Below are 18689 nucleotides of genomic sequence, written 5' to 3'. Positions count from 1 at the left end.
AGTTAATAATGTATTTTTCCTGCAGGAACAAAGTATGTCACCATGTGTAAAGATGGCAACTTCTCTATCTACCTGCAACTAAAATAACCTTCTGTAACGTGACTGCCATTTTCCAAACAAGAATTAATATTCATGTAATTAAACTGATGTTACCCCAAAGTTACAATTCAACAGGTAGTGTTCAAGAAGGATTTGGACAATGCTCTTAGACAAATGGTTTCATTTTTAGGTAGCCCTGAAAGTTAAACTCCCGTGGAATCAAGGTCTGGACTTGATGATCCTCATGGTTCCCTTCCCACCAGGATACTCTATGTACACCTTTTAATGCCATTGCAAATTACATACAGGCTGGCTTAATATGAGCTGAAAGCTGTTTTTCAACTAGACAAAGACTCCTACAATGAGAAATGTTGAAAATCTGGTGTTTCAGCTCTGAATGCATTGGAAGCTGCATTGCTTCCACACAGAACACAAAGACCTTGGCTGAGAACTTCCTCAGCACTGGTGGAATAAAGAATGTGTGAATCAGATTCAACTCACATATTTTTCTCAGTAGTGTTTTGATTTCCAATCTTCATTTCACAGCAATGATGTACTCATTTTTAATAACATAAAAATACCGCCCTGTTTCTTCTACTTCATGAAAACTTTATTTATCTTTGTAATAAGGAAATGTTCCCTTAACCTTCTTTAAAAATAGTTATCTGATGAATGAGAAATGTAGGCTGATGTAGGATCATCTCCACTAGGTTACAGTAACAAAGAACAGAAGCTAAACAAGAATTTTAAAAAGTGTTTATCTTAACCAAGGCTTAATGGCTACAAAAGTTTTGTGTCACAAACTGAGAGTTGCTAGAAATTTAAAAGTTACAGCAATTTACTTTGTCTGTAACAAACGTACAGCACAAGAAGGATTGGGAGAAGACGTCGTTTCCGTCCAACCAATTATTTAAGGGGCAGAGTGGAAATGCTTCTTTTGTGAAGCAGCTGGTAATACCAAGAGATAACAAAATGAAACCTCTGAGATAAGAGACAAATAAAACCAAGAACCTGTTCAGGAAGCTGTTTCTTACAGTTCAGGAGTTTCATCAACATTTCTAAGAGGATATTGTGCAAACACAAATGAAGCTTTTACCAGCTCTAACCACACTTTGCATCTCTACAGATTTAGCTGTATACCCAAAAGGTCCAGGGAGATTTAGATTCAGTGGGAAGAAAGGGGTGGATTGCTTTACTGGCTACAATGAAGGATCTAGGGACTTCAGTCCAAACTACTATCAGACTAGGTCACTAAGGCAGTTATGGTCTAATTGAAAATGGAGTTGAAGATAATGTACCTTTCCTCCAGTACAGGGTACCTTGTACATAGTACGTGATGAGCAAAGAGGGAAAAATGGGAAATGACAGGTAAATATTGCAAAAACTTCCAAAAGAGATGTCCATTGTGAAAAACTTTTAAAGATCAGTATTTTTTTTTTTACATTATTCTTAGAACTCCAAGTTAATGCTGGACAAAGAGTTCTTAAAGTGTTTAATACGTTCACTTATAAGAAAGCCCTATGAGACAAAACCAAAAAAAACACAAGAATGATCTTCTCTTGGTGGGTTTGTTTTACTTTAATGACAGATGTCACGTTTTCCTTAAGGGGCTGGACACCCCTTTAGCCAGAACTGATCTTTGACAACTATTTCTAATTTAAGACTGGTATTTTGGCTGTCAAGCTAAAATTCAATCCTATGCAGAATCAACACAAGGATATACATTAATTACAACTCAATTAAGCCTTCACAGGAGAGTTTACCCAGGATTTCAGCAGTGTGCAGTCCCTGCTGCACGAGGCAGGAAGGAGCAGCTGGGCAGATTTTCACTGTGCATGTCCCAACAATTTCATATAAACCTCACACAGTCTGCTAAAACACACTCACCCAGTTCTTCCTCTTCTTTTTCTTGGAGTCACTCTCGATGTTGCTGCCCACACTGGAATGGCTGGTGGCACTGTTAATGCTGGAGACACTGTCTGAGGAGTGCTGCCTCCGGATCCGCAGGTCCGTGGGCTGAGCAGCTCCAGGGCCTGGATATGAACAGAGGCAGTGTCAGAATTATCTGGAAGTTTGATGTATGGTATTAACCATGCAATCCTGAATAAACATTTAGGGAAATCAGCACTCTGACAATCACTTACCCCAATGGATGTACTGCATATTTCAATGTTGTTTCTTGTGACAAGATTAAACTGAGATGCTTCAAACTTTTCCCTCAGCAATTTATCCCAGTGTAAATGACTGGGTTATTCTGGTCTCTTGGTAACTCTGATGGTTACATCAGCTATTACCCAGAGGACTGAAGTCTCACTGAGGAGCCCTGGAGTCTCTGTGTGTGGTGCTTGTCTCTCACCTTTGCAGTTGAGCTCAGGTGTGTTGATGACTCCATTGATGGCAGCCTGAGCAGCAGCATTTTGTTTCTTCAGGAGTTCAATTGTCTTCCTTAACTCGTTCAGTTCCGAGTCCTTGAATAACAAAAAATACCCGTATGCTGGTACACAGGAGAAGAACTCCAAAGAGGCTGCACTTCCATCTAAGTATTGGTAGTGAATAGCGAATTTATGGAATATACATGTGCAAGGAGGTGAAAATGAGGTTTGGATTATCAGGGGAAACATACCCTCAACAGAGTGCAAAACAGCTTGGGTGTTGTGATTCAAAAAAATGCATGTATTTTGTAATGCAGGAATAATGTCTATTCAAGTATACTGTCCAAAAACCCAATGCTACCAGTCTTGTAAATATTCTTCTTGGTCTTTCTCTCCATGTCCAGGATGCATTGGGATGAAATGTATTACAGAAATATGCAATACTGAAGACCTGTGTCCAAAGCAGCAATTTATAGGAAAAACCTGATCAGTTGCCACAAAATCCCAGTGCAGAAAATGAGTGTTTTATATACATTTTTTAATACATTTTACTCTGTCACCACAAATGAGGGAGCTAAGGCAAATTGTGTATGTGGCTTTTTCCCCCACACAACTACAGAAGGAGCACGAGCAACAATGCTGGAAAGAGAAATGAAGACTTCCCAAATCCTTTTGGAGCTTTACCTTTTGTTCTGCTGTCATGGTCAGGCTCTGCAGTCGGATTGTCATGTTCCCCAGGCTCTGCTCAAATGCTGCCACCAGGTGAGCCTGAAATCAAACCACACAGGAGGAGTTTGTTTTCTTCCCCCAAAAAGGAGTATTTCTGCAGGTATTTAATCGGCCCACTCAGTGCATGGCATTGTTTGTTGTGTAAATGGTGCAGAGAAAACAACACTGCTAAGAAAAGGTCAAATGAGCAGAGCACATATTATGGAAATGCTTCCCAACAATAAAACATAAAGCAAATTTTTGTACAGAGAAAAGTCAGGCAGAAACTTCCCTCCAACTAAACCACTATTCTCCTTGTGGATAATTAAGGCAAAAAGATACTGGCAGTCACAGGGGTGGAGGTTCTCACTCCCATCAGGAGAAGAGATGCTTTAGCAGCTGCTATACCTGTATAGAACTCAAAGACTTCTCCAATATTTGAGTGCAACTTGCTTCCAACCAAGGTCAGCTTGCCACATATCAGCCAAAATTCCTGGTACTTGGCCAATTACCCTTTTTTTTTCTTTTCCCAAGGAATGAGAAAATTATTTCATTGTGCTCCTTGGGAGAAGAATGTTGAATCTTTCCCCCAGGAAGCATGGAGAACTGTTGCAGCGGGGATTACTGCAACAAGTATATTTCAAACCAGGAGTCCCGTGGAAACCGAAGTATATATGGACAGATTCGTGGTAGCTGTTTCAGAGATGTTTATTTCTCCAGCCGCATGGCCGGGGCTCGGCTCAGGAACTCTGCAGTCACGGGACCCGAGGGTCCTTGGCCACCCAGGGGAACACAAACCAACCAATGGGAAATGAGGCTGACCAGGGGCAGGGAAACTCCGTGCCTCCCCCCCAGGGCCCCTCTCCCAGGGCTCCATGGCAGGGGGAGGGACCCCAACAGAGAACACCAGTGCCCATTACATGAAAGACATCAGCTAGGAATTGAAAATGACTGAGAAGCAAAAGGAAGGAAAAGTAGGATGAGAAGATGGAAAAGAACTGAAGAAACTGTATTTCTAGAGCCACGACATGGCACTGTTTTATGGGTATTCATATGCATGTGCACACATAACTGATCACAGGCATATTTCAATATATATTTGTCCCATTAGCCATAATAATCTACACTAACCATAGCAATCAATAGTATTATTTATCTATTAAAAATAATTCTATATGCACAGTGACAGGTAAAACTGGAATCTTTCCAAGGAGAAAAGGACATTTTCTTGCCTCAAAAAATACAAAATAGCAAAACCTTTCACAGAGCTATTCCAGACTCATTCAGCAGCAGCACACAGTTGACTTATCCTAAAGAACTGTTCTCACATTCACAATGAAAACAAACATGAGCAGTACAATAACATGGGGATGTGCAGCTCTCATTCCCATCAGCCCCTATGAAAATAAGCAGAGCTGAGACTGTGAGAAAATGGCAAAAAGTAATTCAAAACCTAACACTACACACGTAGGAAAATCTAAATATTTATTTTAAAAACAGAGAGTGCACAGCTTCTCTTGGGGAGGATGAACAGGGAACAACAAAGCTGATATTCAGGGATCCTCAGCAATATTTTTCAAAAGCAGAAAATAAATGGGCAAGCAGGACTGCATGGATTAGTAACAGGATATAAACCCTTAATGCTTTGACCTGAGCCTTAAAAACCAGTTGCTCTTTCAAAACCGGATCTTGCAATTACTCCTGTCTTGAAATTGTTCAGTGAGCTATGGAAAAAAATGTATCTTCACTTTCTATAGCTGCAGCAAAATGTTTTCAAATTCATGCCCTTGATGACATGAGAAGCATCAACAACTGCAGTCTCTATGCATGGAAATTCAGGAAAAAAATTGTAAATTGAAGAGATTAATTTGAATTGTCTAAGTTTTAACTGCCTTTTATTAAAGGAATCATGTCTAAAGGAAATGTCCAAGTGCCTTAACTAACAGCATTTATTAATCTCAGTCTTTTTGGGAACAGACCTAGCCTTTTACATGGAAAAAGGGCACATTCTCTGAAAAGAGGTGGCTAGAGATTGGAATTTAATACTAGGACAGTTATAGCAACATCTCTGGTGTCAATTTATGGACAAATCAGGGGGAGGCTCAGGTCTAAGAAGTTTAAATAGCATGAATAAAACACAGCAAAATTTTAGCAAAGTGAACTAACCAAAAAATGGAATATTATCAAAATAATAGATGATACGCTGACCTTTTTTTTTTTTTTTTTAAAAAAAGCCCACAAGAAAAAGCCACAAAAACTCAAATGACCCCAATCCAAACAAAAACATAAAGGAGTGTACATTAAAAACTGCTCTCTACAAAGAGATAGTAACCACACAGAAATTCTTGAGCAGATGAAGAGCAGCTTGGCCAGGCAATGAGCAGCCTGTGCTGCTCCCTGCTCTTGGAGACAAGCCCGTGCTGAGCACCAGCCCAGTGACCCTGAACTGTGCGAAGGAGAGTGCAATAAAGCCAAGGCAGAGCCAAACGAGCTGCTCAGCTGACAAGTTCTTTGTTTGAAGGACACAAGCTGGGTTATTTAACAACATCATTAAAAATGTAAGCAAGAGAATCTGGTCCCGCTTTCTCACACGTAAAAGATGCCTCTGGGAGAAAACCAACCCGTGTATCCATCCCCTTTGTATTTGACTGGCAAATGTTAAGATTTAACTTTTGAAAGATGTTTAAATTGTTTTCTTTTCCTCTTGGGACAGTAACTAAGTGGTTCCATGCAGTCAAAGCCCTTTTATTTGACTTCTCTGTTATAACTGTGTTCTTGGTTTTGCTGCTCCATTTTCAAGCTGGATGAACCACCGTGATGCCAGCAGTAGACAGCACAGATTTCCTCTTGAACCTTTCCTGTGATACTGATACTTTCCTGTGAAACCTGTCCTTTTACTGTCCCAAGCTTTGCATTCCCCCTACTCAGAGAGCTGACAGACAGGAATGTCCCCTTCAAGCAGCACATGTTCAGATGTTTATTCATTCCCATAAACCAGGATTTCAGTATGATCTAATCTGCTGACTATTCATCTGCAGCTTATTTACTCTAGAGTTGCTTATTTTCCTTGCAAGCTTCTGTGTTGCGGATTCCCACTAACTGTGACTACAGCACAGAACACACAAATAAACTTGCTCAGGGTCAATACAGTATTGCCTCAACACCTCCTGGATTCCAATTTTTTTTTTTCCCCTGAATGTCTTAAATTACTTATCCCTCAAATTCCTGAAAGGAACAAGCAGAAGTATTGTCTACACTGACAAAAAGTCAGGAATCTCCATTCTTTAGACTTAACTTTAAGTTAGCTTCCAGAGCCCCTTATGCCACTATTATCTATCATGCCATTAACCCATACCTTTATGCAAGAGAAAAACATAATGCATTTCAGTCCAAGTTTCTATTAACTTTTATTCCTACCACTTACAATCTTTATCTGTATCTCATCCTATCCAAACGTCAAAGCAAGACAGTATTTATAAAAAAAGACCCTGTCTCTAATGATTTTCTCAGGACTTTAAAATAGTTTACATACATACAAAGCCAAATTAATATTGTAACTCTGTTTTTAAAGAAAGGTGTAAGGTAATTTACTAGGGCAGAGGATGTTATTTTTGGACATGTCCCACACATGCATGCAGTTATTTCTTTAAACACCTCAGTAATAAAAACCGAATGTTACACACCTGAAATCTTTTTGTCACTTAAAAAACCTGGGTGGTAACTGTTGCATTAAATGCATCCCAGGTTAATGTTTGTTCTCAGAGCTGTACTCACATTAGCAGTCAGCTGAGTTGTAAGAGCTGACACTTTTTCTTGGGATGCATCCAATTCTCTCCGTAGCTTGCGAATCTGTGGGTTTTAAGAGAGCACTTTAGTGCATCAAAACAAGGAGAAATAAAACAGCACGACACACAGTGCAGTGTCATTTATGCTTGTCAAAGAGGATGTGCCCTTACCTCTGACTGGCACTTCTCTTCAGGCTGTAAAATAAAAGGAAATACGTGAGGATATTACAACATAACCAGCCTGACAAATTTATGCAAATTCTCTTTTGGTGTTTCAAAAACTCTAATGTGAGTTCCTGATTTTGGATTCCCACATCCATATTCAGTCTAATTTAATCTCCTAATTTATTTACTCTTCAAGAAAAAGAAAATAGGCTGCTGGTGAGGTACTTCCTTCTGCAGGAAGGAATTTGGGCTCCACCTCCCAGCCTGCTGACCGGTGCACCTCTGATCTGAATTGTGGAAGGGGGAAGAAGTCCTGGCTCTGCCCATAAGGGATTGTATGAGAACCAGGACAGCCACAGAACCTGGCTGATCCTGGGCAATTCCCTTCATCCCACGCTCAGCTCTCCATGGGAAGGAGGTCACATTTTTGCATTCCAAAGTGATGTGAAAAAAAAACTTAGAAATTCCTCCCGCTTGGGTGCCGCCTACGCAGTGTGGTGATGAAAAACTCAGGACACACAGCCAGCTGTGAGGATGCCAAGTGGATGTACTGACCATCCACTGTGGTCAGCATGATCAAATTGTGGCTACTATGTGCTGTTTCTAACCAAAGTTACAAGCTAAGGAGAAGTATGGGGTAGGAAGTCACACACTCCATTGCTCCTAAGTAAACATGTCCACTACCAGCCACCAGAAAAATCACACCCATCCAAACACACTATTGGGGCCACTCGTGCAGCAAGCACAGAAACCTGAAGCTTTGAGTACTCCTATGTATTTTCAAACTCCAGTAAGCGTTATTTTAGGATCAGATAACCAAAATGAATACATACTCGTGGAGAAAGTGTTACTGGCACAGCGAATAAATAGCCTTTTTTAGAATTATTAGTATCTGTACATTAAAAAGTGGACTGAAACTTCTTTAGTAGCAAATCATTAATATAAGGATGGGGTGACTTTATTCAGCAAATTTTGGGATGCTCTAAGTAATGAAGTTCAAATCTCCTCATATCTACTGAGGTGCTTTGTAGCAAAACCTACTTAGCACAGCATAAATTAAAGACTCAAAAAATCAATGGCTGCTTTTGGGCCATTGAAGTCTGTGTTTAATGAGGATATTGCTACACATCCACAGGCATCCCCATGAACATAAACATCCCTTTCCTAGCTAGCATCCAGAACACAGTCAAATGAGAACTGCTTTTTTCCTGCTCCTTGAATGGCAAAACTAGCACAGTAAGACCAGTCAATTCAATAATGTTGATTAATAAATAAACTCTTCATTTCATTATACTCACTGTGGAATAAATAGATGACGTACTGGACACCAAAGAGAGAGAAGAACCATGCACTAAGGGAAAGAAACACAATGAATATAAGTACACTAACCACAGAGTGGAATCATCATAAATCATCCACTGTCAACCACCAATCTGCTGAAGAAATACTTTCACAAATTTCATCATCCATCCTAAACTTAATTATATTATATTATTGCACCAATAAGGTAAGGTTTGAAGAATGCAAGGCCAGGTGATACAATCCATAACCTTGGATTTGGCAAAGCTGTTTTAAAATTCTCATAATACTTGGGAAAATGAGGTGTGGCCAAGAAAGTTAAAAATTTTTGATGAAGATCTGTTCAGAAACAAATATTTCTCTGGACAGTGTCTCTTAAAATTCTTGCAAAAGGGCTACTCAAGATTTAAAAAAAACCCCAAGAAATGCAGAAGAGATTACAAAAATAGATCTAAGTATTTAATCTTCACTTTTAGATGAGATTGAGGGGGTTTGTTGGTTTTTTTAAGCAGCAGACCAAGATGGGGATGTCCTGAGAAGACCACAACACCCAGCTCCAGTGTGTAACCAGATGCTCCAGGAGAAGATGTGGAGGACCCAGGATAAAAACACATTGTCTAATTTTGGGGCTGTGAATTGTCCTCTGAATGCAGCTGTACCTTCCCTCTGCTGACTTAAGGGAGCTGTATCAGTGCATCAATGAGCCCAACATTCCCTTTCCCTGCAGGGTTTCTTGGCCTTTCTTTAAAGCAATGACATTGTTTTAGCAAGGCAAAATTTGTTCTCCCATAGAGAAATTAACAGTGAAAACACGGCTACAAAACTTGCTGGAAAATGATTGGTTTCAAACGATTTTTGCATTTAAATTCAGTAAAGGATATACATATACACTGATGGCCCTGATGATCTTCAGAGGTCCCTTCCAACCCTAACTACTCTGTGATTCTCAAGGTTGTTACCATCACTTAGGCATCAGGATTTACATATAAATATAACATAATTTCATTCTTTATTACACTGTTGAAAAAAAGTACCTGAAGCTATTCTTTCTGCTACTGAAACATGCAAAATTACTTTTCCTTTATTTTTACTTTTAGAAACAAAATGCATTGAACCGAAACTTCCATTCAAAACTCAGGCAACTGAACACGGATCATATGACATAGCATAAAATCACTTTTTCTTTCTTCTAAATCCTCCAGCCAAAAAAAAAAGTTTAGAAAAGCTGCCATTTTGCTCGAATTACCTACTGCAATTCTACATTCGTAATAAATGGGTTCTGCTTTCCCACTGACATTATATCCTAAGGCAATACTGGAAAGAGAAGTAAACAAGGTCTAAGTTGGCTTCTGAAGGAATTTAAGACAATTTAAAAAACCCACAAGAAAGCACAAAAAACCTCACACCCATTCGCTTTCTCTGGGTAGTCATATTTTCAATTAAAATGACCTTTCTAGTTAGGCATTAAGGACTATACTACACCAAGAACATAAAAATAAGTGGTGTGAGTCAGACTCAGGCTTTGTCTAATGGTGTGCTCCAGCCCTGCCTGCAACCACAGCCCATGTTTACTGAAAAGAATGAAGAGGGGAGACAGATACACAGTGATTATTCCCCAGGTACATCTTTGCACCTTCTGGGAATCAGCAGAGATGGAAATTTCAGGGATGGAAACTGCAGTCAGACATCATTTGGCCTGCTGTGACCTCTGTACCATTAACTTGCTTAACTGCTGCTGAATCCACTGACACATTTTGTCTGCAACAAAAAAATTCTCTTGTGTTTAGAAATGTAATTCCTTGCAGTTGTTTTAGACCTGCTGCTGAATCAGTGAGTTCCTTGAGTGTCTCTACACTGCTGTGCTCTGAGGAGTGGATAACCAATCTCTTTATAACAAACCAAATTCCCTTCCCTTCAGCCATCATTTTCCAAGCTGAAGATTCCTATTTTAACTTTGTATCACGGATGTTCTGTGCTTAAGATCTTCTTCTCATTTTCCTTTACTTGCATTTTCCCCTTAAGATTTTTAAGATGGAAAGCCCAAAGTGAGGCAATATTGCACAAGGCCACAAATGGACTCATACAAAGAATATAATATTATTTTCTGGTCTGCCTCCCTATATTCTTCCTTGGAGAATTTTTTTCCTAATAGAGATGTAACCAAAAAAAGAGCCATACCAGCTCACCAGAGAGGAAACAGAAACCTTTACCATGGATTTGGTCACACACATCGTTGAGTTAGCATCCGCTGGAATTTGTAAGATCACATTGGGACTTTAATACAGGAAAGAACCCTCAAAACGAGAAAAAAAGGGAAAGAACACGTAATTCTGGGAATCCTACTCCTGCCTTATGAAACACCACCATCATGTAGAATCATAGAGTTATTTAGGTTGGAAAAGACCTGTAAGATCATCCAGTCCAACCAATAATCCAGCCCTGCCAAGGCCATCACTAAACCACGTCCCCAAGTGCCACATCGACACGGCTCTTAAATTCCTCCAAGAACGGTGACTCAAGTGCATCATTTAACTGTGTACAAAATTTCAGATTTCTCACTTTAAGGACAGCTAGGGAGTTAATAAATTTGTGCAATTTCTTTTTAAAGTATCTGCAGATGGCTACTTGAAGGCTATTTAATTAGGAGCCTGAAGGCAGTTATGCTCTTAATGCAATTCCTGGTTTTTGCAGCCAGCATGCATTTGCACACAGCCTACAAACCCAAATTGGTCTGGAGCTATTCTTTTAAAGCACTGTAAATGCACAGGCAAGCACGTATCATTTTTAATGTTAGAAAAGAAAGGCTCTAGCCATGATAATCTGCCCAGAGAGCAGAAAGAACAACTGGTGTTGCAGTCAGTAGCACAAAAAGGAGTAACAATTTATATCCCAATGATAATTTTTTTTTTTTTTTCTCTTGGAGGATCAGAGTGGAGCCAGTGGCAGCCCAGCTCCCAGGGAAGACTGTTGGCTGGGTAAGTGGGGAAACTGGAGAGCCAAGAGGCCACTCAATTTTTACGCTGCTTTTTTTCCCCAAGAAGCTCTGGAGAGTTTGGAGGCTGCTCCTGCTGGCATCTCCACAGCCCTGAAACCCTGTCTGTCACAAGAGTTATGTACTGCAAGGCTGACCAACGTTCTACATGCTGTGCTGTGAGAGAACATGACTGTACTTCTTCACACCCAGAGACAAGAGAAGAAAAGGCTTTTAAGAATAAATCCGGGCCCTGCTGAAGTTAATGAGAAACAAATTTCTTGTAATCTTATGTGCTAGGAAGTAATTAAGAAGTAGGTTGGTAAGCTTTATTTAAGACCTGTATTTGTCCTTCATTGACGCTGGATGATTGTATAAAATCAATTTGTTCATTAACCACAAATTTAAATTTCTATAATACTTTTTAACCTATTCTCTCAAGGTGAAGCAAATCTCTGCTGTGTTCAGAACCACTTGATCACTTACAGCTTGTGATTCCCTGAAAAATAAGCAGGAACTAATAAGCAGGTGACTCCTGCCTTCTCTACAGCCAGGGAAGTGATGAAAGACCTTTTCCTGAAGACAAAAATATTGAGACTACACCTAAACATTCAACCCGTCTGGTAAAATAACATTATCCTTTTAGGTGTGAAAAATTGAGGAAAAGCTGAAAGGGATCTTCAGCATGTCAACTGTAGGGTCAAATTCCTTCCTCAGATACAAAAGTCACATTTTCCAACTACTTTCAAGTTCATAACTTAGTGGATATTTCTTGGACTTCATTTTTATTACTTTTTTCAAATTAGTAAAAAGCACTTAATAGAACATTTCACCTAACTCTTTTCAAATTTTCCTTTTCTTTTTTTCTTTAATAGCTTGTCTTCAAACATGCAATACTTGTTAAATGTTTATCCAAACTAGCCTCTCTGCTGGACAAGAATTTCTGAACTACAAGAGAGAAGTTAACCTCCAATGTGCCAAAATGGTTTTGCTGCAATCTTGAGCACAGTTAAAAGACTAAGGCTAAATTTTTTGGAGGACGTCTTCAATAAAACCCAAGTAAGTTTTGCTGCAGTAGCTCCTTCAGTAAATCACTGAAGTGTAACAAATGATGTGATTCAAATTCCTTCACAGATTATATTAGGGGACAATTTAGTAAGAGCATGACTGTGCATCACAGTATGGAACTCAACTGACTGAGCACCTGGCAGTCTTTGACTGCTCGTGATAATTCAGCTTTCTGAGAACAAATGAAGGTTAATTCCTGCAACAGCCCAGCTCTTAGCCCTACAGCATTATTCTAATAGTTTTCAACCCCTAATAAAGATCTTCAGCCATAGACCTCAAAAATACAATTAAATGTACTGAAGTTAGATTGATTAAATTCAGTAACCAATTAATTAATGAATCTTTTCAGAGCCATATCCAATACATATTTTCTACCTCTTCCAATGGCAAAAAAACCTGACAGGATAACCAGAATCTCCAGGAAGGCACTTTGTGGGTCTCAAAAGCTTCTGCAAAGCACTGAAGTGTGGTTCCCATGCATGCCTGGCTCTTGGAGAGCACCAGCAATGGGGCACTAGTATTAACAGGGCTGAGTAAGTGCAGGTCTTCAGAAGCAGAGGAAAGAGCCATCAAAGGCTTGTGTGGCCTGTAAGTACAATCAAGCTCCCAACCCTTGCCAGAAAGGAGATTTAAGACTCAAAGACTTAATGTTGGAAGAGTTTTCAATGAACCACTGCATGCTTGACTTCTCAATGTGCAATGCTTGAGGATTTTAATGTGTGCTCACAGCTACTCCTGCTGCAGCCACAAGGATGCCTGATCAGCAGCAACCAAACTAAATATTCATTTAGAGGTAAATACTTTTTCTTATTATATTTGCATGGGTTCTTTTTATAAGGTGCGGTTACATATTTGAAAAGATAATGAAGCACTAAAAAGACAAGCCTAGATGTTTCAAAGAACTACTCAATACCTTTCTTTGGAAGATCTGTTGTATCAAGCCAGGACATTCAGCGGAAATGAAAAGCAAAGATAATTTCAGTACAGATTAAATACTGGAAAAATTGCCAGGACAGAAACAGTCCAACTGATATCACTTAACTATACTACAAGCAGAACTGTGGAGGTGCAAGTTCAGAGTACCCCTACTGAAGGAACACTAATGCACTGACTCTAAGCATGAATTACTCATTTTGAGAGGACTAAAAATGAAGCACACAATGTGTTTAATCCATTTCTTGAACAGCCAGGGTCTAGGTACAGCACTTATTTCTTGTGTCTGACCAAAACAATCACTGAATAAACATCACCATTCTCTCTGGTGACCAGCAACAGCACCCCAGGGAATGTCCTGAAGGTGACTCAGGGGAGGTTTAGGTTGGGTATCAGAAAAGGCCCTTCCCCCAGAGGGTGGCTGGGGCACTGGAACTGGCTCCCCAAAGAAGTGGTTACAGCAGCAAGGCTGGCCGAGTTCAAGGAGTGTTTGGACAATGCTCTAGGGCACATGGGGGGATTGTTGTGGTGTCCTGGGCAGGGCCAGGAGTTGGATTTGACGATCTTTGTGGGTCTCTTCCAACACTACGATTCTATGATCAGAACAACCACGACTAGGACTAAGGTTTTACCGAACACCAAGAGCTCCACACGGAGAAAGCCGTTTTTGGAACGCCCCCTGTGCTGAACTGAAAAGCACTGAGTTGAGGTGAAAAGGCCGCGTTTTGAGCGTTTCCAGCCGCACGGAACTTTACTGACCCTCCTCGAAGCCGTCGCGGAAGGAGCCGGAGCGGCTCATGGTCCTGCTCTTCTCGTCCAGGGACATGGAGCTGTTGCGGAAGCGCGTGTCGCCGTAGGGGTCGTAGGGCCCGTCGGCGTTGGACAGGCTGTGCGTGCGCAGCATGCTGGGGTTGGACAGGCTCAGCTGGGCTGCAGTCGTGGGGCTCGCTGCAAAGCCAGCAATGAACACCCGGTTAGTGCTGGAACCGCACATTTTCACACTTGTTTTTTGTGCAGCTACCAACAAACGTTTTTTTCCCCCCTACTTTGAGACAAAATTTTTGATACCATCTTCTCCAAGCGTCATTGTTTTTCTAAATTCAATGAATTCCAGTAAGAGGTATGCAAACCAGGCTAGTGAATGTGAAAACTCAAGTAAAATAAGGCCATTTTAAACATTGGGTGATTTGTCTGTGCTTCTACAAACAAGCTCAGTCACCTCACTACCACCTCCGAGGCATTAACTAATTAACCCTTACTTAATTTGGAACCATTCTTCCACAAAAACTGTAGTGTTTTGTCTATATAGAGCAGGACTTACCCTCTTCAAAGCCTTCAAGTTCTAAGAAAATTACATTTTTCTATGTATTTTAGTCACAACTGCAAAGAGCTTTAGTTCCCTAATAGCTGTACATGTCAGAACTTTTTTTCCACTATAATGCCCTGAGAACTGTAAAATATTAATTTTGTCTTAAAAGCCAAAATTCTGCCAGCCAGTGTTTAGAGTACAAAACCACTCCAATCTCACATTTCTTGAAAGAACTTTTGTGCCAAAATTATGCCTGCTATTTACTAAGAACTACTTGATTTGTGGGTAAAAAAACCAAACAAAATCACTGTTCATCTGGCAGGTTCCTCTTGGTGTGCTGTCATTGCCTGTTACAATATAGACCATCAGCTGATACAGACTATTGTAGAAGACAGAATAATTCAGTTTAGAGGTGCTCAACTACCATTTGCTCTTAAATTAAATCCAGTGACCCCTCTTGACTCCAATATCTCTAAGCTCTTTTCCTAAGAACATAGAAAAGCATATTTTCTTTTTTTTTTTTTTTCCCTGGTGTTCACTGCTGTTTGTGGCCAAATGGCTTTTGAAGCTAATACAAATAACCTCCAACACTCTGCACAAAGAGTTAACTTTCTGCGAAACAACTTTTTGGGTTTGTTGTTTTTTTTTTTTTTCTTTAATTTCATGAACTTTCCTGACAGTCTGCTAGCTGTTAGAAATGTAGCTATGCTGTGTGTATATTCAGCTGAAATTTTGCTAAGTGTCAGTTTATTTAAAGACACTTATTGAATGTGTTTCTTTCCAGAACACTCAAAGAAAGGCTCTAGAATGTCAGTACTGCAACTCAAAACTAAACTAGAAATAAGTGACTGTGCAATCTGCTCCAAATTCACACAAGAAGTTCACAAATACAAGCTTAACTGTTTTGCACATAATTATTATATATGAATTAGTCATTATATAGAAGTTATCATAAACAATGTATTTATTTTAAATAATAAAACTGATTATTATGGACGGGCTTCTGAAAGTCATAAACAAACAGAAAATGCCTGTTCAACATAGTACTTTCCAAATGTCACTTAAAGACAAAATTTACAAGCCTGAAGAAATTCCAAAGGCAACTAAGTCATACTTAACCAGCCCAGCAGAGATGAGCACCACTAGCACTTTAAATTAGGTTATTTCAACTGCTGATAGGGTCAACTAAAACCTGCAATGCTTCATGGATCCTGCCAATCAGCTTTTATTGTTTCCTTCATGTGTTTATCAATGAAATTAAGTGAAGGAATGGCAGTTGTTCTGACTTGAAACTCCCCTGACTTTTATATATTGCTTCAGATTGAGCTTTCTGCAATTTTCCAACAAGCCACTTGAAAAAGACAAAGATAGAATACCAAACTGATGAGACTGGCACATAGGGTAAGGAAAATGCTTGGATTTTAGAGAATTATTACTATACAGCAGGCAACATCTTATGTCCTCTATGCACCCCAATCTGTGGTATTAACCAACAGCTCTACTGAAGACTCACAAGTTATATTAAGGAATCTGATTACTCCCAGAGAAGCAGTTTCAAAGTTACTGCGAGTATGGCACCTTTGGGCATACAAGATAATAATGCTAATTAGTCACACTCATTTCAATGCAAGTGCTTCCTCAGGTTCAGTGTGAGCCTTGGAGATGCTGAAAGAAAATTATCTTGAGCAACACGCTGTTTTCAGGACATGCAATGCATTGCTGTGATTATTCAAACAGATAATTATTCACCAAGCTGTGAGAAGTTAAATCTAGTTCCAGAGGGTGATGTTATGCTGGATCCAGATGAGAATGGGGAATTGCCAGCAGTATCCTGCAGTCCTCCTGCTGAGTGGGACCGGAGCCATTCCTTTGCATCCTCTTGACTACGGAGCTGGGAGGATGGAGTATACCTGCAAAAGCAAACAGGTTTTTCACTATGAACATTGATATTTATTTGACTTTTCTGTTTAAAAAAAAAAAAAAAACAACCATGAAATGTCACAAGACTTGGAGTGGGAGAGAGAGAAGGAAAAATGGAAGAATCCTCATATGAAATTAAAGGATTGAATGATATAAACCCAAAAGAACTCTGAAGTAAGGAGCTGCTCCAAGCTCTTCCAAGATGTTCCTAATTAATTTCACCTCTGTTTGGGGGGAAAAACCAAACCACAAACTTCTTTCCTATTGGTTCAGTGGTAGCCAAACCAGAGTGAACCAAAAGTTACAGGTAGTGTGTAGTGGAGAACTGTAGGATAAAATGTAGCATGTGCTACAATATCATATGATTTAAAAGTAAAACTGTAACTCAGAAAACCTTTCCTTAAGTTATGCCAAAATTCTAACACAATTTAAATATTTTGGTACATGACTAATCTTAGCTGACTTTTTGTGATGTTATAACCAAATTCAAGTCAACAAAGCCATTATCGAGATTTTTTTCAACAAGCTGTGACCCAGTATTTCATATTCCAGAGACGTTCATATAACACCTGTGGAGGCGTATCCCATTTAGTTCAAAACTAACAGCATTAAAACATCATAAAGGAGACTATGTTTAGCCTTTTCTGACGGCAATGAAAATAGCAGAAACATGGTCTATGCCAACATCAGTGGCAAAACACCCACGGGCTTCAGCTTCAGCTTGATTTATTGTGTATATGTGTGAAAAATAGGTCTGTCAGGACAGGTGTTATCTGAGCTACGTGATAGGGTACAGGTATCAACAGCCAGAGCATCATGGAAACACTTGTCTGCTGATGGAATTCAGTGTCTGTCTCAGGCTGTGCCATCACCTTTGGACAAAGATTTATGAGTTACTAGCTTTCCTTCCAAAAACGCGGAGCCTATTATTGGCTGATATTATCTATTTAATTAATTTGACTCCCTTCAAGTAAACACCCTACAGTAAGATATCACTTATTAAGACTATTTTAAATCAATGGGAACACTGCAAAAATTTAAAAAGTCAAACTGCTTTCAAAACATACATTCATTCTTCTGCTTGTGCCTCAACACTTCAGCAGCAGTCCCTGACAATCTGCATCTCTTAAACTTTACATATAAATCAGTTTATTTAGAAAGGGGCTTTAAACAGTCATGTTACCTTAACACACTACAGATATATTTTTATCTTCAGCATTAATACCTACCTCTTCAGCACTCAAATGTTTTGGTCTTAAAAGAGAGTATTTATTAGAGACATGCTTGAGGACCATAGAAACATGAAAACAAATTGCCATTTTAAAAGGGCTTTTAGTACTCAGCTTCATGGGACAAGGCTGCTGTGAAGAACAACATGCATAGCACAGAATAAATCACAGCTGCAGTTCCAAGGCATTGCCCCAGTGATCCCAGAAGCTGCATTAAGCAATTCAGAAGCTGCAATTTCCTAAATTGTCAAAGATACCTTCTATAAATTCTCTAGCACTTAAAGCATTTAATTAACATAGCTGATAGTAATTCTGGCTAGAATTGCTTGTATCAATGGAAAAAAAATAATGTTACAAAAATCGCTACCTTACAGATGTACAAAATACATGAGAAGACAACTGCTGAAAGTTTATTTGACGATTTTTTTGTTATTTTCTATGAGAGCAGAGCCCTATAGATTTAGGTATTCTGAAGCAATTTTTTTAAAAAATTAGTATGTCCAATTTCATCCTGAAAGGTTTGGCATGATCTTGTAAATCTTTTCTATTTATCTAACAACATCAGGGTTCCCAGAGTTAAAACCATCTCAGGTCATTCCATGTAACAGCCACAGAAACAGCAACATTATTGTTTTTAAATCAAGCCCAGGGACGGTTCTAGATGCTTTTCAGCAATTAAGCCAGCAAAAGCCACAGTTCTTGACCAAGCAGAGAGGCCACTGGATGAAAAAAGCATGGTTGTCAATGACCCTTCTTTGAGGATTGAAAAAAAGAAAGCAACAAAGCAAGAAAGAATGAAGGAAAGAAAGAAAAAAGAAAGAAGGAGTATTGTTGCCACCTCTTGCAAACTGCGACCATCACCACCAGCCACAACAGAAACACAAAGCAAAC

General features: G+C 39.4%; 1 protein-coding gene across 3 annotated transcripts in view; it reads right to left on the bottom strand.

Annotated features, from left to right (window-relative positions):
* Positions 1-18689, bottom strand: part of NAV2 (neuron navigator 2) — a gene marked incomplete at its 5' end in the record, with an annotated part of 366989 nt that overhangs the window by 14786 nt on the left and 333514 nt on the right. For all 3 annotated transcript variants that reach the window (XM_082283277.1, XM_082283275.1, XM_082283276.1), the window contains 8 exons: positions 1927-2072; positions 2396-2507; positions 3096-3179; positions 6894-6968; positions 7076-7099; positions 8368-8420; positions 14100-14288; positions 16399-16559. In XM_082283277.1, coding sequence (XP_082139403.1) covers positions 1927-2072; positions 2396-2507; positions 3096-3179; positions 6894-6968; positions 7076-7099; positions 8368-8420; positions 14100-14288; positions 16399-16559 — 844 coding nt within the window. The remainder of the gene's footprint in view (positions 1-1926; positions 2073-2395; positions 2508-3095; positions 3180-6893; positions 6969-7075; positions 7100-8367; positions 8421-14099; positions 14289-16398; positions 16560-18689) is intronic.

This window comes from Coloeus monedula (genome assembly GCF_965178545.1).
Source record: "Coloeus monedula genome assembly, chromosome: 6".
Classification (NCBI taxonomy): Eukaryota; Metazoa; Chordata; class Aves; order Passeriformes; family Corvidae; genus Coloeus; species Coloeus monedula.
This window is presented reverse-complemented; position numbering and strand designations above follow the sequence as displayed.